Below are 24,284 nucleotides of genomic sequence, written 5' to 3'. Positions count from 1 at the left end.
ACCAATATGGCTTCATGGGTTGGAGAAGCCAATTCCAAGGCATTTCATTCACAGGACCGGTGAACTGGTGCCAGGAGGCCTCAGTCACAGCAGCGACTGGCCAGCCACGTGAATGAGTTGCACGGGCTTCTCCAGTCTTCTTGCACATCCTCAAGATACGGTGACTGACTTCCCCCAGAGCAAACAGTCCAAAGGGTGATGTGAAAGCAGTGATATCACGCATCATCTATCTTCAGATGTCACACATCATCACTTCTGTGGCATTTTATGTAGTCGTCCCCCACTACCTATGGTTCCTGTATCCATGGTTTTAGTCACCTGCAGTAACTAAAACATTTCTGGAAATAGTAAATAGAAAATTCCAGAAATAATCAATCCATAGGTTTTAAATCACATGCTGTTGTGAATAGCATGAGGCAATCTCTCATCATCTTTCTCTATCCTGCCCTTAACATGAATCATCCACCATATACACACTGTATATGTTACCCTCCCACCAGTTACCTATAAACTATCTCAGTTATTAGCTCTAATGCTGTGGTATCACAGTGCTTTTGTTCAAATAGCCCTTATTCTACTTAATACTGACTCCAAAGTGCAAGAATTGTGAGGCTGCCAACTTGGAGAGGCCAAAGAAATGCCATAAAGTGCTTCCTTCACATGAAGAAATAAACACTTATTACAGGTATGTGTGCACAGGAAAAAACAGTATATCTGGGCTGAGTACTGTCTGTGATTTCAGGCATCCACTGGGGCGCTTACAGTGTATACCCTGTGGGTAAGAACAGAATACTAGAATTAGAAGGAAGCACCAAGAGGCTGGGGTTGTAGCTCAGTGGTAGAGCGCTTGCCTAGCATGTGTGAGGTCCTGAGTTTGATCCCCAGAACCACATAAAATGAAATGACAAAATAAAGGCCTATATATATTATATGTGTGTGTGTGTGTGTGTGTAGAGAGAGAAGTGGGGGGGCTGGACACAGAGGCACACACCTGTAATCCCAGTAGCTTGGGAGGCTGAGACAGGAGGATTGCAAGTTCAAAGCCAGCCTCAGCAAAAGCAAAGTGCTAAGCAACTCAGTGAGCCCTGTCTCTAAATAAAATACAAAATAGGGCTGGGGATGTGGCTCAGTGGTCACGTGCCCCTGAGTTCAATCCCCAGTACTCCCCGCCACAAAAAAAAGAAGGGTGCACTAAGTCTGACCCACACTCAGGGGAGGGGGAAGTAGGCTCTACATTTTGAAGAGAGAGTCAAAGAATTTTGTGGACATATTTTAAAACCACTGCCTAAAATGCTTAATTTAAATTTAAAATCACCACCATACAATTTTTTACCTTGATTTTCTCTTAGGAGCCAACATGAAGGATGCTGTCCTTCAAGTTTTTTTTCCTCCCTCAGTTTTCCATTAAAAACAGATGCAAATCTAGAGCCCTCTCATGGAGTGCAGATTCTTGACATTTCTCCTTTGCACCATGATTTTTCTTCTCAGTGACTTCTCACCTACAATAGACAGGCATCCTCCCCCCACCGTGTGTTTAGGGAAGGCTGGACTCTCTTCAGGCCTGGCCCAAGCTAGAGACCATGGTCCCAGAGTCCCAGGGAGGGGGTCCTGACTGGAGCAGCAGGGGGAAGGTCTTCAGGGCTGCTGACATCTAGTCCTAGGAAATGGATGTTTGAGAAGTGTGACCATTGGGGACGAACGGAGTCACAAGCACATGCCAGGAACCACAGACCCTATAGCTGGTGGCTTTAAGCATTCATCAAAGGATAGGCTTGAATGAGGTGGAGAAAATTTCCTTTATCACAAATTCCCTCAGTGAGATGACTCCATTTGCACCAAAGAAGTTCTCTGTTAGGCCACTTTGGAGTGCGTAGGAGTGTGAGAGAAGGGACATTCATCCTGCAGGTGGCTGTAGCTACAGGATCAGGAAGCTGGAGAGAGCCAGGTCCCCTGGGACGGGCCTCTTCCTGGTGACTCCACACCCAAATGTTTCATAGGTTTGACAAAGACAAAGAAGGTCATTTGGGCACAGAACTCAATTTATATATGAGGGGTCAAAATGCATTCTACTATTGCGTCTAAGTAATTAGAAAAATATATATATATATATTTTCTTCAGCACTATTACTCACGCCAAATTGTCAGGCCGGGAAAGCAAATCATCAGGTTGTCATCACAGTGGGTCATCCCTTGTCAGCTGGATCAAAATGTCGGGCTCCTGATTCCAGGAGCAAGGAGAGAAGTCTATAGTGAGGGCTTTTCACCCTGGTCTGAATATCTGGAGGGTGACCTGTGCTAGCAAATAACCTCAGATTATTTCTCTTCTCTGCCGTGAGTTTATTCCCACCTACATATAAATCCTCTCTGTGGTCCACAGTGTTTTGTTCCTTCTAACAAATAAACAAAACCCTGTGGGCCAGAGCCCAACAGTGACTCCCATCACTTCTGTTCTCATTCACACAAAATCTCCTTTTTTTATTGCAACATTTTTGGAAAAAATTTAAATATATATATATATATATATTTTAGTTGTAGATGAACACACAGTATCTTCATTTATTTTTATGTGGTGCCAAGGATCAAACCCGGTGCCTCACATGTGCGAGGCAAGTGCTTTACCACTAAACTACAGCCCCAGCCCTAGCCATTTTATTTTATTTGTTCTTTTTATGTATACATGACAGTGGAGTATATTTTGGCATATTATACACACATGGAGCATAACTTATTCTAATTAGGATCCCATTCCTGTGGCCGAACATGAGGTGGAGTTACCCTGGTTGTGTTCATATATGCACATGGGAAAGTTCTGTCTGATTCATTCTGTCTTTCCTGCTCCCGTCCCCTCTCCCTTCCCTTCATTCCCCTTTGTCACATAAAATTTGTTGGTCACATAAAATTTCTTGGAAGTCAGTTTCAGCTGATTTGCAGCTTCTGTCTATTTTACCTGTACTCTGCCCCAAGGGCTCTTGCCAAGGTCACGATTTCTGAATGCCTAGAGTCCACGCCACACTTGTTCTCGTCTGGCTGATCCCGTCTCAGCAAACCCCAACCTACAACCACCTACTCCCTTTCCCCCCAGACCTCCTCTTGCTGGCACTTACCTGCTCTTTCTCTTGCTTCATAGATCCTTCCTGTGGACCCTCTCTCTAGACCATCTATGCTGGACAGCCTAGGGTCAGGCAGTCCTGGTACCCTCTTCTTCCTCTTCCAGACCCTGAATTTCTATCCCATCTAAATAACGATAATTTTCAGTTTGGTAACTGGATCTGCCTACTTGGTATTTCCAGTCAGATGCTTAATAGGATTCTCAATTTGAGATGGACTCCTTCCTATGGATTTCATTCTCTTTTGCTATTTTAGTAAGTCATATCCTCGCTTACCCAGGAGCTGGGGCCAGAATCTACATGCTCTCATCCCAGCCCTTTTATTTATTTATATTTAGTTGTAGTTGGACACAATTCCTTTATTTTATTTATTTATTTTTATGTGGTGCTGAGGATCAAACCCAGCACCTCGCATGTGCTAGCGAGCGCTCTACTGCTGAGCCACATCCCCAGCTTAGTTTTTTATTTTGAGACAGGGTCTCACTAAGGTGCTTAGGGCCTCACTAAGTTGCTGAGGCTGGCCTTGAACTTGCAATCCTCCTGTCTCAGCTCCCTGAGCTGCTGGGATTATAGGCGTGCACCCATCTATAATGCCTTTAAAATATGTTTTGAATCCATCTGCTTCCTTCCACCTCCACCCAGCCAGGAAGCCACCATTGATGTTATAATCAGGCCACCTCCTCTGCAGACCCTTTCCTGACCTCCCAGTCTCGAGGAGGTGTTCTGCACTAACAAGTACCTTTGTTTTAGGCTCATTATTTCACATACTTCTGCTTTTTGCTGATTAAAAAAAAATACTTTTTTTAGTTGTAGTTGGACACAGGACCTTTAGTTTACTTATTTATTTTTATGTGGTGCTGAGGATCGAACACAGGGCATCGCTTGTGCTAGGCAAGCACTCTACCGCTGCGCCACAACCCCAGACCTGTTGATTCTTTTATACTGAATGTTTATTCATTGTGTCCCCTGCCAAATGACATGGGTGTGCCACAGGATTAACCTATTAGTTGGGGGATGTCCCCGGACCCCCGCAGATTGCCTCCACACAGCTATGAACTACATGAAATGGAGGAATGAATTTTGGAAGCAAGTGCCACATAGTCCAGGAAGGTGCTTGTGATTAAAAACCCACGAAACAGAAAACCCCGTGCACTTTCCCCAGCTCTTCTGAGGAAACAGAGGATGAGGGTGAAGGTGATCAACCAGGCAGACAACATGAGGTTCACGCTGGTGCCCTGGACAAAGGAGCGAGCCCTCAAGGTCAAGGTTAGAGCTCCCCTGTCTATACTGTCTTTGAGGACACAGATCTGCCTTGGCACCCAGCGCTTTTCAGAGATAGGGACATCCCTTGAGGGCAGAGTTGGGAAGCGTGGGGCCTAGCCTCACTTTCCGGGGGCTTGCCTGCTGTGGGATCTTGGACCATGACCTGAACCTCAATGTGCCTGGTTTTCTCAGCTCCAATGTGGAGGTGAGTGTTGATCCACGAAGGATTGTGAAAGGGTTCTGAAGAGGACCCATGAAGCACCCAGAGCAGTGCCTGGCTCATCTTTCTTCTTAGGAAAACCAAGGCTGGTAAGTCCTAGCAGGTCTTTACCATCTCTGATGCCTCTTCAGACTTCCAGTCATCCCCAAGACTTGGCTCCTGTCTTAGCCCCTCTTGTTACTGCAGAAGGATGTCTACCTCCATGCAGAGGGTGGTAGCAGCTGCAGACCACCCCCCGTGAATTCTCCTAGGGTCCTAAAAAGCTGCACCCTTCTAAGTCACCAGGCACCTGAAAAATTAAACCACATCCTGGAACACACAGAGGGTAGGAACTTCTGGTCTGAACAAAACGGAACCAAATACTTTCGATCTTACAGTGAAGTCTATTGCCTCAAAATGGCTTATCTGAAATGTTCTGCTAACAGGAGAAATGATAGTTTGGGGTAATCATAACCAACATGATTTTCATTTGTTTTTTCCAGTTAAAAATATTCATGTTAAGGACTGGGGTTGTAGCTCAGTGGTAGAGTATTTGCCTAGCACGTGTGAGGCACTGGGTTCGATCCTCAGCACCACATAAAAATAAATAAATAAGATGCAGGTATTGTGTCCATCTACAACTAAAAATATTTTTTAAAATATTCATGCTAAGCTTTTGGAGCAAAGCTAGCTAGATGGAGCTCTTGTGTGGAGCCTATTCACCACAGAATTCAGTATTGATGTCCTCTAAGAGAATGCAATTAATAAATCAATCTGATTGGGGGAAAAAAAAACTGTCCCGGGACTTTTTCACTAAAGTTAGACTCAATGAAGTCATGTAGTAGTAACAGCTAGAAAAATAATTTTCATGAAGATGAAGGATACAATAAAGGTAGTAGCCCTTAAGATACATAAAATCAAATTACAATATGTCATGGCATCTTACAATTCTGATTCCAGCTGTACAAATTCCCAAGGAGATTGGCTTGTTCAAAGGAACTTGTTGGAACTGTTTTCAAAAAGAGTCAGGTACAGTGGCATTTGCCTGTAGTTCCAGCTACTCGGGAGACTGAGTAAAAATGAAGTTCACTTGAGGCAGGGGTTTGAGGCCAGCCCGGGCAACATAGTGATATTCCATTCAAAAAAAAAAAAAAAAGAAAAAGAAAAAAAAGAAAAGAGGTATTATATAACCACCAAGACACAATTCTAAGATTCTGCCTGGCTTTTCCACGTTGTACATTCATGGTTCCTAATCTCTAACATACTGATAATCCAGTTTCTAATAGAAATGTGCAGGTTAGAGGAATCAGATGCTAATGAATGATAACTTCTCAAGAAATTTTTACATTTTACTGTGGTGTGCCACAGAGATGAGAAGAGAAAAGCTTATGTCATCTTCTGGCTTCTAAAAATGAACACCATAATTTTTGTTGGGGGGGGGGTGCTGAGAACAAATTCAAAAAACATCAAATTCCCCAACCAACCCAGTTGGGAAGCTAAATGGAGGAAGGGAGAGACCTTGTGTTGCATGTAACTCCGTGTTGGAGAATGTCCCCTGGGAGTAGAAATAACATTCCCATATGCGACAGAGGCGTCTTTGAAACCTTTTATTAAACAGGCAATGAATTGTGCAACGGTCAAGGACACAGATGCCTAGTGGAAAAGTTTAAAAATTCACTTTTTGGAAACAGTCTATGAATCGTGAACCCTGCTATGTCCCTTTCTCTCCTTCTCAGACGGGCTATCTTCACAAAATCAGGTTGTTTTATAGCTGCTCTTGGAAATGGCGTCCCTGTTTTACCATACATGTCATGCCTGGTGGTGACACAGAAGGAGAAGACAGTCCACAGGCGAGACGGTGGCCGGAGACACGGCTGGTCTCAGGGGAGGTGTCACACCGGCTCCTGGGATGGCTTCTGTCCTGGGCTTGCCGTGTCTGAGGCCTCTTTACTAAGGGAGTTCTAAAAGGCTCGCATTCATACCTCTGGGCACAGGAGCTGGTTCCTGGACTTCTTCCATGTTGTTCTTGTTGGGGGCCCCTCCGGCCTGGGATCATGGCTGTGTGTTTGTCCTCTTTGTTGAGCCTGGCTTCTTCCCCTTCCCCGGGATCGTCACGACGTGGTGATAAAATCAATCTAGAGTTTCACAGTCTGTTGACCACAATTTATCGGCAGTTTTAAACTAGGTGGCCTGTCAAGGTAGTGGACGTTTGCCATCGGCACGCCACTGATCTATTTTATGATTTGGGGCATGTCGCTCCATGCTTGAGATTTCTTTCTGGCAAGTTCCATCCAGGAAGGCTGATCTGCACTAGCATAACTGGCTCTCTTCAGCTGATGCAACTCCTTCTCCGTCATCACCGCAGACTGAGCCGCTGGAAAGGAGAAAAAATAAGCAGAAACCCGAGAGGGGAGTGTGAGTTTTCATTTCAGCCTTTTGCATTTCCTTAAATACATGCCAAAGTCTTAGCTGTGTTCCCAAACACGAAATTCATTAATACGTAAACGTGTGAAGACGATGCAGGCGTAGAACATGTAATTTATGCGATAAAAAGGCTTAGAAGCAGATTTAAACAGTCCTGGCCACACAGCAAAGCCAGAAAAATGTTTAGAGCAAGACTGTAGGAAAGATGGAGGAGGCTGCACACATGACATGGTACACACACCATTGAATTGGCCCCTCAAAGATAGTTAGGAAGGTAAATTTCTTGTGGTTATGACTTCGTTTTTTCCCCCCCCCCGCTTTGGTACCAGGGATTGAACCCAGAGGCACTTAACCACTAAGCCACATCCCCAACTCTTTTAAAAGTATTTTTTTAGAGGCAGGGTCTCGCGGAGTTGCTTAGGGCCTCACTAAGTTGCTGAGGCTGGCCTTGAATTCTCTATCCTCTTGCTTCGGCCTCCCGAGCAGCTGGGATTACAGCCGTGTGTCACTGCACACAGCTCTTGGTTATACAACTTTTATTGCAAAGAAATAAAATTTAAGAAATACTGGGGCTGAGGTGTGGCTCAGTGGTGCAGTGTGTGTTTGGATGCACAAGGCCCTGGGTTCAACCTCTAGCACCATGAAAAAAAAAAAAGAATATGGATCCCTATAACAGAGATGAAACTCAAAAGCACTATGCCCCATGAAAGAAGGTAGGTGTAAAGGGGCACATCTTTTATGATGTGTTTTATAAGAAATGTTCTGTTTTATAAGAAATTTTCTGTTTTATAAGAAATGTTCCCCAAAGGTAAATCTATGGAGACCAAAAAAAAAAAAAAAAAAAAGAAAAGATCAGTGAGTGGAGAGAGGCTGCAAACAGACATGAGCTTTCTTTAGAACGTGAGGGATTTCTGTGAGGGTGGCCCACCATAAAGATATCCTCACTGAATGGCACCCCAGGAATGGGCAAGCTTCCTGGAGTGGGTATTACATCTTGATAAAAGCTGCATGAAAAAAACTCAACATGGCAAGAAATTCGACAGGGCAGGCCCAAACTTCAGGAGCCCTCTAGGATGACAATGACCGTGTTCAGGAACGTGTGCGGATCTCATACCCAAGTTCTGATGAGACAGCGAGATTCCTCGTTGCAGACCCTCCTTGAGACTGAGCTTTGCCCCCTGCCTCTGGGTCACAGTGGGCTTAGCAGGGGTCATCAGGAAAGACTTGCTGCGGACAAAGTCGGCTTGCTTCACGGGTTCCTAGGGTGAGACAAGAAAGGGACATACTGTCCAGCTGAATGGACTCAGAGAGGGACAAACACAGCCCCAGGGAGTGAGCTGCGAGGCGTCTCTCCAGAGATGCGCTGTGCCACTGGCTCTTGACAACTCTCTGATGTCCAGCATCAGAACGCTGGAGCTCCCGCTAGTGCCCACAGTGACCCCAGCCCGCATGTGCATCGTGGCATCTTCCCTGTCCCCAATATGCAGCCGCAGGCCCAGATGCTGCATGGCAGGGTTCCATGCCAAACGCAACACAAACTGGGTTTGAAAATAGTCGTGTGACTTTTACAACACTCGGTATGAACCCACGCGCTCCAGGCTGGTTAATTTCTTTTATAAATTCCCTCAGCCTGCACGCAGATCCAGGACAACTGAGGTTTGAAGGGAAGGAGGTCCTGCAGCAAGCTCGGCTCCTTCCTCACACAGCCACAATAGGGAGAGTAAACCCAGGGTTCCAGACCTGCAGCCCCAGGTGAGAATAGGGAGGCCACACGGGCAGCACGTGCAGCCTTGTCATCACCACACAAAGAACTGAACTGGAGATGCTGACACTGCTGCTGGGTGCCTAAGCGAGAAGTTATTTTAACCTCCTTTCCATTTCTCCAGATGCTGAGCTGTGTTGCCTAGGAGGCAGGAGCAGAGCGCTGTCTCCGCTGCCTAGTGATTCACATGCCTCCCCACATTCCCAACAGCCCAGCCCAAGCACAGAGCAGGCAGACTGCTCCACCACGGAGGCTACAATCTGGCACATCATTGGTTTTGCTTTGCTGACCCTCGACCACATGTTGGCAATCATCACAGGTGACCGCCTGTCTCTGGGATGCCCATGTAGGATGTGCGGTCCCAGCCCCAGCTGCTCCCCACTGAGTGCACAGAAACAGAAGGCGCTCGCTCTCAGCACCTGGGCTCTGTCGGATGCCTTGGTCTGCTTTCCTGTTTCTGGTTTCAGGATCTGCACCCCAGGCTTGTCTTCCTGGTTGAGGGGCTGGTCTGGGAGCCCTCGCCGCTTCTGCCGGGCCATGGTGATCCAGGGTGGCGTGGGCTGCCCGTCAGCTCCGGGACCTGTTGGCAGACTCTTTTCTGTGGGTAGAGGCACAGGTTAGCAGGCCGCCCACTCCCTCTGCAGCTCCACCTTTGGCTTCTCCCACCGTATGGCACTGGCAAGGTGGCAGGGGCCAGGGGCAGGAGGTCTGGGAGCACATGGGTGGGACTGACACTTTTCTTAACGGGGACTTCATTTTCTTTCTAAAGATGAATCAAAGAGATTATGTTCCTCCAGTGTGAGCCACAAAAAAAATTAAATACAACTGCCCTTCTAAGGGCAATGTGGATTTTAAAGCTAACTTCCTCCTAGGGAATCTTTCCTGGAAGGAGATAAAAATACACACATAAATAGACACAATTTTTTTTCAGTAGGATGCTATCATTGGGACCAGCGTGCACTCCCTGATTCCTGATTTGTTTGGATGCTATAGACACACTATTGTTTTCCTGTCTTTTTTTTTTTTTTTCCTGGTACTGGGGATTGAAACCAGAGACACTTAGCCACTGAGCCACATCCTCAATCTTTTTTTATATTTTATTTTGAGACAGGGCCTCGCTAAGTTGCTGAGGACCTCTATAAGTGGCTGAGGTTGGCTTTGAACTCTAGATACTCCTGCCTCAGCCTCCTAAAGGTGCTGGGATTACAGGTGAGCGCCACCACGCCCGACTCTTCAGGTCTTTAACAACTGTTAACATAACCTTCTTTGGTGGAAAACAATACCAATGTCATTTCATATTTTATGCCTTGTCCAGAGAACCCAGTAATTGCCTCTCAGGTAGAAGGTGGCAGGTGGCTGTGTGTTGAACATTGTATTTCTCATCTTTTGTTCTCAACCAGAGTTCCAGAGCATCCTCAAAGCTGCCTTTCTGGATTTTTGCTTTTATCTTAGGTGGCTCCTTTCTGTTCTCATCCTATTATTTCTTCACATTCGCACCCAATATGCCCTTCGCACCCTCCTCTCTGCCTCACGGGGTCTGTATCGTGCTGATCAGGGGCACCTATCCATACCACATCAGCATAATAGAAACGGGGATTTCACTCTGGGTTTGAATTTATGGGAACTGCAGTTTTGTAAACAACACAGCTTGGTTGAACTTGACCAGAGGTAACTGTTTTCTTTCCTTATATCGACAGTGTGCTGGCAGAACTCCATTCCAAGCACAGAAGGTCAAGACAAGCCACCTGTTGTGTGGCTTGTCTCTGGGACGGCAATGTTAATAGATACACTGTGTGTGTGTGTGTGTGTGCACGTGTTTGTGTATTCACATGTCTATGTTCATGTACACTCCCACAGGGGAAGTGGGCCCTGTACCTGCACCAGGAAGTACCAGTGTGTGATAAGGTGACCCTCAGTGACAGTGGCACCAAGCATCTGGCCAATCTTTCACCGATTGTCCTCTCTTTCCTTCTTGCTTCCTGCCTTCCCCTCCAAGGGCCATCCTTTCCTTACATTCCATATTTTCTTCTTTCCCACCTTCTTCCTTGTCAGGAAGGCAGACAGATCAGAGGGGCCCTGATTCCCTCCAGATCCTTTTATGGGGACTGTCCCGGGCCAAGCTCCTGGGCAGGGGGAAGCAGCACACCAAGAGGGACAGAGAAAAGCCACCACCTAAGGTGAGCTGAGAGGCGGATAACGGGGTAGACGTTTTCTACAATGCTGAGTCTCACAGAAGCTCACCTGTCCCGGGTGAGCACAAGCAGAGCCGGGTGATGAGGCATTCTGCTCTGTGGTACATCTAGGTGGCTCTTGTGGCCTGTACCCCCCAGCTCCCTGCCATTGGCACCCAGGTAGGGGCAGGAGCTGTGGGGTCTGGGGCATACTGTCCACCCCAGGAGGGCTGGAGAAGGGAATGAAGGCACAGGTGCTGTGCAGCATAAGGCAGGCTTCAGGGGTCCAAGGCCTTATGATGATGTGACAGCTGTGAAGCATGAACATTCAAGGTCAAGGTCGCTTCTGAGATTGCACACACTCAGAATGTCCTTAATCCTAGACAATGTAGATGTGTCAGATAAAATCAGTTGAAAACATCCCTTTGTTTACCTTTTCCTGCTTCAATACACAGACAGCCTTAATCTCCCGGGGATTTGGCGAAAGTCCTCTGACATCTCAATTTCTCCTCTCCAAGTGACAAGGCGTTTAAGCTGTCAAGAGTGCTGGGGTTGGCAACCAACATCCCAAGAACATTTCTCAGACCAGGGAGCCGCAATTTCAAGTCTGGATCTGTGTGATCCCCTTTGCTGAGGCCCTTAGAGACAGAGTCTCCCTCACAGCTACCCCAAAGGGAAGGAAGGCAGCAATCAGGTCTTAGAACACAGTGGACCAACACCTCTGGAAGGCAAGAGCTGGAGGTGCAGAAAGCTACTGTATGGCCAAGGCTCACCCCAGGCGATGCACGTCACAGGGAAACAACGTTTGAAAAGAGGAAAATGCTTTCCTGTTGTTATTTAGGATAAGATTTGTCAAAAGAGCAGTTGGTCAGTTTGCTCTTCTCCAAATTCCTTCCCTCTTTGGACAGTCTCCCCTACCTCTAGGATTTCTTCTTGAAGAGTATAATATGTAAGCACTCATTTCCAAGAGAGCCTGTCCTCAGGCTTGGGATCAGTGGCTCTGCTAATGAGGACTGTTCCTTCCCTGGGGCCAGGGCAACCAAGCAGCTAATGACCTGCCCCGGGGGCTAGATGGCTGCGTTTAAGGCCTCAGGTTAGCAACATGCTCTTAGGCTAATTCAAGAATCCCTCTGAGACACGGTTTCAGTGTCTAGTGAGGAAAATAGCAGAATCAACACCTCCTAGCATGGAGGTCATATCATTCCATGAGACAGCCCACCCTCTACACCTCCCAGCCTTGCTGGAAGATTCCATGAGGTCTTCCTGGAAAGCAGTTGGCATGGCTCCTGACACCTGGGTCTGCTCTGGGCCTTCGCTGTCCCCACAACCTCTGCTGTTGTTACTTTTATTTCTGGTGTTATTATTTCTCCTACAGAGGAAGGATGTAGACTTTGGTCAAATCCTACTCCAGTCCCAAGAGTAAGACTTAGGAGCCCTTGTTCCCTGTGCTGATAAGAACCCACAGGGTGCTTGGTTGTACCCCAGCTCCTTGCTGTATCTGGCAGCCTGGCTGGCCCTCTGATACCTAAGGATTCAGTGGTTTCAGCAGGCGTGGTGCTGGTCTGCCTGCAAACCTCGTGAAGGGAGGGGCCTCATTCTGGTCATCTCTGCATCCACTGTGCCCAGCATGGGCCAGACAGCAAGTGAGTGCCAGCAGGGTCTGAAGGCTACCCTGCCATGTCATGGAGAAGCCTGGCCCCGCACACACCAGTGCGCCCTGGAGAGCCATCTCTAGGACAGCCATCGGGTCCTCTGTGCTGTAAGTTGTGGTGACTGGTGGGATCTGATGCAGTAACATGCTGCTCAAGATGGTAGCCTGGTTTTCACCCATAATCCCAGGAGACACACCCATGTGTCACTCTTCAGATTCCTCCTCTCACAAGACTCTGGTACCAGTGTCCAGAGCCAGCATCATGACCCAGACCACATCATGACGGAGCAATCAACGTTCATGAAGACGTAAAATGGACCATTCCCCAAATCCTCAATGTTAAGCCATTTCTAAGGATGTTCAACCACCCCTACCTGGGACCGGTGCATTTCATCACTTCATAATGAGTCACTGAATGGTGATAGTTATCCTCCCCAACCCTTTTGGGGGATGCCTGTTAAAATTGAGCCTTAAGGTCTGATTTCATTAAGACTTCTAGAGTGCCCACCTGGGGCCAGGATGGTGCTCTGGATCACGTCCTGTCTGACACCTGGGTCACAGGTAAGTCTGGAAGCTGGCAGCTGCCATGAACTGTCCTCTGAGTGAGAGTCAATGAGCCCTCAGATGTAAAACCCTGTGGTTCCTTGCCCTTTGGCCCTAGGGTAACCCAGCAGGATGGCCAGATTCCTGCGCCTCATTTAGCAAAGTACATGTGCACATTGTACAAATTGAGAAAGTAGATAAGAGTATAACAAAGGAAGACAAAAAATGTTTCCCATGAGGCATCAACTCAAGGGAGCTGTGTGAAGACTTACCAACCTTTCTCTGCTTGGCCACCATCTTAAAAATGCATATGGCGCAGCTCATTTCCAGGATTTTAACACTGTCTATGGAAGAGGCCAGAATGGATCCATTAAGACTTCCAATCTCAAGTGAAGGCGTCATCATCTTTTCTCATAAGTAGCTGGAGCCAGAGGAGTGGACCAAGCCCCGGTGCTTTGAGAGGCAGAGTTTGGTCCTGTCCTTGTCTGCCCTCTAGGTCCTCAGTCACAGGCCTGTTGACATGGTGGGAATGGGATGTGCAGACAGATTCCAAGAGGACCCCTGGAGCAGTCGTGGGCCCTGGGGACACTCCTGGCCTCACCCACATTTCAGGCTTCCTTCTTGAAGAGCTTCCACTTGTTGGTTTTTTTTTTTTTTTTTTTTTTTTTTTTGGTTTTAAAAGCATTTATTGATCTATCGTCTGTCCTGGATTAGACAGACTGATCAATACCCACCGGCAAAGTCTACAGCGGCTCTTCATCAGTTCTGTGCACGTGCCAAACTGTGCCATCTTACCTTGGGCTTGCACTGCTCGCCTGAAGCTCACTCTCCAAACCGTGGGCATTTGGGGGGCGAGCAGGAGTTTCTCATAGAGCAAGCTCCCACATCCAGTGATGGGAGCCAGGGCTATGACCCACCAGCTCCACTTCCCAATTAAACTTATCACCGCTCCTTCTTTTTCATGTTCAACAGGCAATCCTAATAGTTCTCCGAGTCTCACTGATAATTCACAGACTTGCTCAAGTGTGTTTGGAACCTCTAGCCAACACTCACGTGATGTGGCCACTCGTAGATAATGGCTGGTGACTCGCCTGATGTGGCCCTGCCCAGCTGAGGCTGAACAGGAGCGCACTCTGTCTTCGTTTTAGCTCTGTATTGTACATAAGTGGCCTCTCTGTGGCCTAAAAGGCACATTTGGGGGGCTTTTGCTTGGTGTTCTCGTTACTTGGTATAACTGCCACACAGCCTGACGAAACTCAATAACTCCTGAGTTATTGCTCAACCTCTAATTCTGTTTCGCCCCAAGGACAGGATGTTGATGGATGAGGAGCGCCTTGTGACTAGATCAGCTAAAACCTGTGGGGTCCAAGATGGCCTCCCGAATGACCTCTAATAGACCCCAAATCCCTCAAGACTGAAGAATGAAGCAAGACAAGAGGGGAATTGTTACTGAGGAAAAACTTAAATAAACCTTCTGGTTTCACTTGCTCTTCGTTGATTTTAAAAATCACCAATTTTGGAGGCCACACACAGTGGGGCAATTCATTATAGGTCCCCCCCATCTCTGCTGTAGATAACATCTCTGACATGTGGGTCATGGTGATAAGGGTGGCCTAGGTTACTCTTCAGGGACCTGAAGACTGCTTCTGCTGAAAACACTGGCTTTCACGGGGTCCTGCAGAAGTCCAACGGGCGACTGGAATGGAATAGAAATGCTTGGCATCTCTGTCTGCCTTCTGTCTGTCTGTCTGTTTGCTTTGTTGCTTTAACCTCTGGGTCAGATTCTCCTCAGCATTGCATGTAGACATGCTGATCATCTGAGAAATGTTTAGTCCAAGCTAATCACATGGGGTTAACTTGACCCAGACTTGCTGAATTGCTTCCCACCCTCAAAGCTAGGACGCCTACCAGCTACCATGATCGGAAACACCAGACCACAAAAGTAGTGCAAAGAAATGGCAGCCAAGTTCCTGGAAGATCTCTGCCCATCCCCAGAAAAGACAGGATACTCCTCCCTCTTTTTAGTCTCTCCCTTTGCCTCACATTCCTATCCTGACCTCTGTGCCCCTCAGTTGAGAGGCTGACCTGTGAGCAGGGGCTCCCACTTCTCCATTCCTTGGCACTGAGGGAAGCCATTCTTTCTCCCCAACACTCCTCTCTTGGACATTGGTTTTTCCGTGGGAGGAGCCTTCTGATGGCTTTGGAAGCATTTCCACTGTTTGAAGTGGCCCCAAGTATAGTGCTGTTTAGAGTTCCGAAGGGCAAAAAAGCTGTGATGTGCCCCAAGTTCAATGTCAATGATCAGCAGTGCATCTTAAATTAGGCGTCTTGGAACTGAAACACACTTATAACTGTGTGACGTACTGGTAGGTGGACAGGGTGACCAGAGGATCCCAGGAACCTCACCCTAAAATCCCTTCAGCTGCCTGTGTGATCACTTCTGGATCTGTGTACCTCTGGGTAAGTACATTATCTATCAATACAAAGTGAATCTCAACCAACAATGAAAAACGACTCTAAGGTGGTCAGGACACACGAGGGGCTTGGAGTCAGCTGCTGTCCACACACCCAGAGGCGTCTCTGCAGCCCAGAGCTGCTCTACCCTGCAAGGAGACTAGGTGCCAAAGAACACTGAGGGATGACAAGGGGCGCCCTCTGCCTTGTCAACAGACCCTTCATTTCCCCTGGGTCTCAAGTGCACCCTGGGGTCTCTGCCCCTTGTCCAGGCCATCTCCCTCCTCCTGCTTCCATTTCCAGTCCTAAAGGAGACTCCACAGACCAGCAAGGGCAGGGGATTTGCTTCTCCACACAAACCCACTACACCGCCTCGTAGCAAAATGGAGCTCTCAAGAGGACAGTCACGGCATCCATGTCTGCAGCCTCTTTCCCAGCTTTGCACTCAAGGGCCAAACTGTGCCTCTCCGGTTCCCTCTTCCCAGGTCAGGAGGCACAGGCAGGGGGCTCCTTGCTTGACTCTTCTGCTTCCCCAAGATTCAGAAACCCACCCTCCCTGACCTCCATACCCCCCACGCACGGTCTTCAAACTCATACAGCAGAATGAAGAAAAGAGCCACCGTTGCTTTCAATGGTCAGGGCAGGTGTTCATATCCTGAGAGGTGAGAGCTGGTGAAGGCCAGGAAGAGTCCTCGGGCCATGGACAGTCTCTGCAAAGCTCCACCTAACACGGTGCCACAGGCAGCATGTCGTGGTTTGTAACTCACTGGCCCCAGTGAGGTCAAGGGAGTTGGAAGGTCTCTCAGGGCAGCATGAGAAGGACATATTCACCATGGTAGAGTGGTCAGCCCTTGCCCCAGGGCCAGGGTTTGCTCCATAGGAGGACTTTCTGCGAGTCTTCTTCCAAATGGGGCCTGGGGTTGGCCTTGTTCATTGTTCTAGTCCAAACTGTTTCCGGGCTCTGCTGCCCACAGGTGAAATCCATCGAGAAGGCATTTGTGAAGAAAAACCATCGTGGGAATCACTTCTGGATCTGGATGTGTCGGGTGAGTCCTGGAAGCTGGTCACCCACGTGCAGGCCTGCTCACTGGGGGCACCCCAAGGGCAGATGCTTTGCCAGGTTCTTTTCCTGACTCCAGGGGCAGCTACCCAGTGATCGGCATGGCAAGGCCGGCTGACACCCCAGAGTGGCCAAGCCCAATCCCCATGTCCCCAGGAACAAGTGGTAAACGGAGGAGCTGGACTGAAAGCATATTTTCTCAAGGGTCACTCTCTGTGCATTTAAAGCCAGCCTCTCAGCAGAAGGCAGTGAGCCAGGTTCACCTCTGAGCCCAGAGACAGGTGGTCGCCATTCCCTGCCAGGTGATCTGACTAGGGCCTTAGGAGATGTGAGGCAGGAAAGGCACCTCTGGGGTCCAGCAGATGAATGATGAAAAGCGGGGGAAACCATCCTGCCGCAAGGCACTCCCATCCTGCAACTGGAATGTACACAGACGCCTCCCCTGGGGTTCCTTGGCCCTCCCTGCCCACCTGAGGATCTCTCCAACAGCTGGAATTCCATGAGAATTGTCTGGAGGCCAAGAGGGAACAGCCATCTAGGGATGGTCCTTATCTACCAAGCTCAGATTTCTCCTCCTCTATTGGACACCTGGGCCCTCTGTCCCCAAGCCCTAGGCATGTAGGGGGTGGGTTCTCCCTTCCAAAACAATGCTCTATTTTCAGAGCAGAATCTTGCTCATGATGACATCACAACCCTCCTCCAAATGCAAGGACACTGGGTCAGTTTCCTCTCTCAGAAGAAAGTGACCCAAATGGTCATAAGTGGTCACATGGCCAGTATGTGACAAAGCTTGGCCATGAGGACCTGACCTGATTTTCCTTCTCTGCAGCACACAGTATATATATGGCACATGAAGGGATGTGACCACACATTCCTATGCACCGACTCCTTCCCCACATAACTTACTCATGAGTGGCAAACAGAGTCCCTTACTTGACCGTGGTGCCACTGACACTGGGCTAGGCAGCTTTGTGTCCTGGGGCACTGTCCTGTGCATTGGAGAATGTTCAGCATCTCTACCCACCAAATGCTGGCAACCCCCACCCCCTCCTCTCTCGCATTGTGATAATCAAATCTGTCTCCAAGTACCGCCAAATGTCCCCTGAAGGACAAAATCATTCCCAGCTGAGAACCACTGCAGCACAGCTTAAGAGTGCAGAGAGCAGGAGCCACAGAGCCCACCCCTTGTGGCCCCAAACTCTCCCACACAGTTTTCTAGCTATGTGTCCTGGGCACGTTCCTTCTTCCATACTTCAGATTTCTTGTTCATTAAATAAGATTACTGTTGGAAATTAATATATAAAGCATTTAACACGATACTTGGTACCTAGAAAACACTTAGTATATGTTAATTACCATTGTCATTATTTACTCATTTACAGAATGTGTAAGTGGTGGGTAAATCTGACTCTGGGAAGCTGATCAGATATACAGACAGAGAGGTAAAATTAATGGTGCTTGAATGCCCAAGACTTTTTTTTTTTTTTTTTGTACCAGGAATTGAACCCAGGGACACTTAGCCACTGAGCCACATCCCCAGTCTCTTTTATTTTTTTATTTAGAGACAGGGTCTTGCTAAGTTGCTGAGCGCCTAAGTTGCTGAGGCTGGCTTTGAACTTGCGATTTTCCTGCTTCAGCCTCCTGAGCTGCTGGGATTACAGGTGTGTGCCACTGCACCTGTCTCCCAAGACATTTTTGAGAAGAGCAATGTCCTTGCAGGATCTCAGAAAGATGCTATTTGCTAATGACAGTCCCCAAATAACACACTGTCTACCTTGGCACTATCCAAGAGAACTTTCTGTGACAATGGAAATGTTTTTATGTGCTATTGTCTAGTCGTACGTGGCTCCTGAGCCCTGGAAATGTGGCTGGTGTGACTAAGGAAGTGAATTTTTAATTTAATTTGAACAGCCTAATGGACACTAGTAGCAAGTGGCTCCATGGTGGATACCACACTTCTGGATCCTGGCCACTCAAAGTGGGGTCCTCAGACCAGCGGGGCTGTTATCATGCATAAATGATGAATCAGAAATAGCAACTTAATCAGATTTTTAAGCACTTTCTAGTTTGAGGAATGCCCTAGAAGAGGGGATCTCAACACTGGTCACTCATTAAAACCACCGGGACCCTTTAAAAATAGCCTTGTCTGGTAGTCCCTTGGACCAGTCCATCAGCCTCTGGGGGTGAGCTCCCAGGTGACCCTGATTTCTGCAGCCAGCATTGCCAACTGCCAACCTCCTTGCCACTGGGCAGATGTTCCCTCCTGGGAACCTTCAAGGGCAAGCCCAGGGTGTTTCCTTTGTGGCTGAGACAGAGTGTCCAGCTAGCCATATGGCCCACTTCCTGAGAAAGGAGCTGACAGATGACTCCCCTCTGCAGGCTCTGCTTGTGTACGGCCCGCAGGACGTTTACTCCCAGGGCTGTGCAGGGTAGGTGCCCACACAGTCACCACCTTTGGCCTCACTTCTTGCCACTTTCTCTGGCTTTCGGGCCCCTCTGTCCTCAGCCCTCCTCCGAGAGGCCTGGGACAGCTGCCCACTTGTCACAACAACACTGCTTTCTCCTCTTCCCCCCTCCTCCTCCCCTGACCTTGGGGTCAAGTCCACAAGGGGCATCACTCCCCCCCAGGGTTAATGACCACCCTGGAAAAAGTGCCGAAGTAGCCCCTCTGAAGTGGGGGCCACTGCCCCTCCGCCCCCTGGGGGTGGGCTGCATCTGCAGGTTCCAGACAGAGCAATGCATGCTCCACCCTGATGTTCTCTGCCCCAGATGGAAACTTGAGTCCCAGAATCTTCCCAGTCCTTCTCAGGTCCCAGCAGTCACTGAAGTCACTTTGGTTGTGATCAGTAATGAGAACTCATGGCCTCCGAGCCCAGTCAGGTGACGTCTCCTGTCTCCTGAACGCGTGGTGTCTGAGCCGGGGTTCCTTTCTCAATACTGAGAATCAGTTGGGAGGACAGTCAGGGCTGTCCTGTGATTGGCACCTGCCACTCTCTCAGTGGGTTTTGTTCTGGTCAGGCTTGACTGATGTCCAAAACTGACTCTGGAAGGTTCCTGTCCATGGCTGGGTCCTTCTGGCTATGACTCTGCTCCCCAGTGTCCCCCTGCCCTCTAGGTAGCCCATCAGGCAGGGCTCTGGGAGAAGATGGGTCATGAGGTACCCCTTTCTGGCCCATAGCCATGAGTCCAGTACCAATCCTCCATGTGCCCAAATTGAAGGGTACATTTGTCCAGTTATCCAAGAAGTTTCATGGGAGCCCTCTGTGGAGACTCTGGGTGAGGGAGGTTCCCCTAGTCCATGCCTCCTGACCTAGGGGCTCACAGAACTACAGCTGTGCTCTCCAAGGAAGTTTCAAACCCCCCACCCTTCCTGGGGTAGGTGGGCTCCTGACTTGCCACTGATCTTCAACACATTCTCTGGGTCTATCAAGCTCTGCCTATGCACTGGCACCTTAAGCACAACCAGGATGGGGAGAATCCCAGTCAGACTGTGTTCTTTGCAGCTGAGATAAGGACACTTGGGTCCATCCTTAGGAAAGCATCATGGTACTATATGGAACTGCCACATGTTTCAGTTAAAATGCTCTTGCTGTCCTATGTTCCCTTATTATTAATAGCCTCACTTTCCAAAGGAGGAAATTAAGGCTTAGAAGTTGAGAAACTCAATTTGCTTGGGGTCCCCCAGCCCCTGAGGGGTATAGCTGAGTCAAACCTCCAGATCCAAGTCCTCAGTCTCACCTGTAGCTCCTGCCTTGCTTTGCTCTCTCATCCCTGCACTGGTCATGCACCCGTGGCCTGAGGACCCCCACTGCAGGACAGGAACCCTGGGCAGGGTGTTCAACAGAGGGGGAAAAAACCCAGATATTCCTAAGAAGTTGAGTTGGGGGTGAGCTGAAGTGTGGTCCATGTGGCAGAGGTCGGTAGCTGGGGGTAGGCGTGAAGCTAGGGGAGAGTCAGGGAGTGAGGGGGAGGGCAAGAGCTTAGAACAGTAGAATTTTGACTGGTCAGCAGGCGTGGTGGCACACGCTGCCTGTAATCCCAGTAGCTCAGGAGGCTGAGACAGGAGGATTGCAAGTTCAAAGCCAGCCGCAGCAACTTAGCAAGGCCCTAAGCAACTTAGCAAGGCCCTGTCTTTAAATAAAAAATAAAAAAAGGGCTGGGGATGTGGCTCAGTGGTTAAGCACTCCTGTGTTCAATCCCTGGTATCCCCTTCCCCAAAAGAAACCCCCAAATAAAAAACAAACAAAATAATTACTGAGTGGGCAGAATCTAAAAGGCCTTAAGTAGCTTACCAAGAAGTTTGAACTTTGCTCTGTGACGGGGAGGCAGAGTTTTTAAAGAGGAAGCTCCACGGTTATGAAGCCAAGCCCACGTCCCCAGAGCATAATGGTAAAGCGGTGTCCTGAGCGGGCAAGAGCACAGTAGAGGCCCAGTCTCATGGACAACTACTTGGTGCTGTCCCTAGCCAAGCCCAAGCAGGTGTCCTGGGCACTGTGCACCTGCAGAGATCACAGCTATGCAGACCCCTCCATGCCAGAGCGGGCCTGAGGCACAGTAAGCCAGGGCCGAGGCCAGCCAGAGTACACCACCTGTCACCCCACTGCGGCTTGGCCCAGGCCCAGTGTGGACGCCTGCGCCACACAGCACAGCAGCCTGGAAGACCCCGGCACCCATGACCCACCAACTTCAACCTCCTGGGAGACTGGGATTTCAGTGAGCAGCAAGAAAACAGAGTGGGACAGACCTGGACGAAGTCCAGACTTCAGGGTTCACCAACAGCGTTAGTACTTTCCCAAACCCTGACTGCATGAATCTGGACCTAGAGCACCCATCCAAACGCCACGTAGACCCCTGGACTAGCAGGCTCAAGCGGCAACCCCTCTCCAGTCCCCTCTCGGGTCCCCTCTCAGGTCCCCTCTCGCCTGCAGAATTGTTTCTGTTCACCCTTGAATAAATGCTGCTCTTACCCTCACTCATCCCCAACTGTGGATTCCATTCATTGAATTTGCAGGAGAAGAATCCAGAAAGAAGAAATTTGAAAGTGTCTGATGGGGTCTGCGGCACCCCTAGAGGGCACAGCCCACCATTAGGAGCTGCAACAGGGTTCTCAGCTGCAGGGACCTCCAGCAGAAGTGGAGAACTCGGGTTTCAGTTAGATCCATGACACCGAAGAGAGAGTGAGAAGCGAGTTGGAAGGAGGTCAGATTCAAGGAGAGGAGGGCTGGTATGGGGACAGGAATGCAGGGAGGGTAAAGGCACTTCCCACTAGGAACTTGCTGCCCAGGGTGTACAACATGACTGACATTTTTCTTCCACCAGGTCAGCTGTTGGGGGAGAGACTGGCCCTGCCCAGTGCTGATGAGAGGAGATAGTCTCTGCAGGGCAGGAAGAAGCTTGAAACAGTATGGCTCTTATGGAGGGCGATTTCAAGTTGCCTACTAGACGTGCAAATGCCCTGTGATCTAGAGAATCCACTCAGGAATAGATCCCAGAGAACTGAGGGTGCTAGGGATGGACAAAATGACAAGCACAGCACTGTGGACAAGAGGGCAGAACTCAAAGCAAGAGCAGTGCCCTGTCGGGAGGGGACTGACTCAAGGAATGCGGTGACTGCTCAGGTGGTGCTTCAAAGAATGAGCTCAAGGCCACTCACTCCAATCTGAAGGAACATCTCACTTCATCATGCAATGGAAATATCAGACGTGTCTGTACCGTGTTTTGTGATCAACAATGGAGGGTTCATGTGTCTATATTGGTTGTTAGTGGCAGTTCCCTCTGAGGGGACTGCGGAAGTTTACAAAGGGGTAAAGAGGAGGTCACTATCTCTTTTTTGTGTATTTTAAAATTTACACACAGTAAAATTCACTTTCTTTGTTGTGAAGTTCTGAGTTTTAACAACACATGCTTAGATTCTTGTAACAACCATCATGAATTGGACGGGGTAGTGCCAATATCCTGGAGAATGTTCCTGTCCTTCATCTTTTTTAAAAAATTTTTTTAGTTGTTGATGGACCTTTATCTTATTTATTTATAGGCTGTGCTGAGAATCGAACCTAGTGCCTCACACATGTGAGGCAAGTGCTCTACCACTGAACCACGACCCCAGTCCCTGTCCTTCATCTTTGTAGAAAAAAATCTTGTCTTTACCTCCAGCCCCTGGCAATTACTGATCTCTTCTCTACCTCTGTATTTTTGCCTCTTCCAGACTGCATGTAAATGGACTAATTCAGCTTATAATCTTTTGCAACTGACTCCATTTACAGTTAGCATTCATCCATGTTGTTATGCATTATCAAGAGTTCATTTCTTTTTTCTTGCTGAATAGTATTCCATTGTACAGATGTATCACTGCTTATTCATTCACCAGCTGAACAATATTTGGGTTATTGCTAGTTTCTGGTGATTATGAAAAATGCTGTAATAAGCACTCACCTATGTCTTTTTTGGAACTGAGTTTTTCATTTAGCTAGGATAAACACTTAGAGGTGGGATTGCTGGGTCACAAGGCAAGTGTGTCAAAGAAGATGTCAAATTGTTTTCCAATGTACTGTACCATTTTCTACTCTCATCATCAATACATAAAGAAATGCACTGTAACAGAATGAGAGTGCCATTCCACATCCTCCCTGGCACATGGTATATTGATATTTTTTGTTTTGGCTATTTTAATAACTTAATGATTAAGGTTTTGTGTTTCCCTAATGGCTAATGGAGCTGAACACCTTCTCATGTGCTTATCTGACATATGCATATCTTCTCTGGTGGATATTCACTATTTTTGCCCATTTTCTAATTGGTTTGTTTTTATTACTGTTGAGTTTGAGAATACTTTATGTATTCTAGATAGTAGTCTTTTACTAGATGTGTGATCTGCATATATTTTTTGTAGTGTACAGATCATCTTTTTATTTCCTTAACAACGTTTTTTCTAAACAATGTTTTCAATTTTATTAAGTCAAATTTATCACATTTCCTTTTATAGATCATGCAAATCTAAGAACTCTTTGCCTGGCCCCCAAGATTTTCTCCTATTTTTTTCTTCAAAGTTTCATAGTTTTCATTTTACAGTTAAGGGCCATGACCCCTTTGAATTAATTATTGTGTATAATGTGAGATTTATATCAAGGCGCATAATTTTGCCTTTGGATGTTCATATGCTCCTGACACATGTGGTTAGAATAAACAGTTTGATAATATTTTTTAAAGACTTTTTTCATCTAAATCAATGAGGGATATAGGTCCACAGTATTCTGTACTGTCTTTAATTTTGGTATCAGCCTCACAAAACAAATTGAGAAGTGTTTGCTTCCTCTTCTTTATTTCTGCATGAGATTTTATATAATTGGTATTATTTATTCCTCAAATGTTTGGTAGAAATCAACAGTAAAACTGGGCCTTCAGTTTTCTATTCTGGAAAGTTTTTAAATAAAGATTTGATTTCTTTAACAGATATGGGACTATTTAGGATATCTATTTCTTCTTTGCAAGTTTGATAGTTTGTCTTTCAAGGAATTGGCCATTTTTCTTCTCATTGGCTGAATTTATGTGCATAGAATTACTCATAGTACCCACTTTCTATCATGTTAATGTCTAGGGATCAGTAGTTTTACTCCCTAATGTTGTCCTTTAGAAGAGAGGATAAATGGATAA

At 47.7% G+C, this 24,284-nt stretch overlaps 1 protein-coding gene across 1 annotated transcript in view; it reads right to left on the bottom strand.

Moving 5' to 3' along the window:
- Positions 1 to 6,148: 6,148 nt before the first annotated feature.
- Positions 6,149 to 24,284, bottom strand: part of Cracdl (CRACD like) — a 75,003-nt gene continuing 56,867 nt past the window's right edge. Inside the window, 3 exon segments of the mRNA XM_015499693.2 lie at positions 6,149 to 6,943; positions 8,108 to 8,252; positions 9,175 to 9,353. Of these exon segments, the coding sequence (XP_015355179.2) occupies positions 6,801 to 6,943; positions 8,108 to 8,252; positions 9,175 to 9,353 (467 nt within the window). The 3' untranslated portion in view covers positions 6,149 to 6,800.

This window comes from Marmota marmota, unplaced genomic scaffold (genome assembly GCF_001458135.2).
Source record: "Marmota marmota marmota unplaced genomic scaffold, marMar, whole genome shotgun sequence".
In the NCBI taxonomy this organism is placed as follows: domain Eukaryota; kingdom Metazoa; phylum Chordata; class Mammalia; order Rodentia; family Sciuridae; genus Marmota; species Marmota marmota.
The sequence above is the reverse complement of the archived record's forward strand: the minus strand, read 5'-3'. Positions and strand labels throughout refer to the sequence as shown.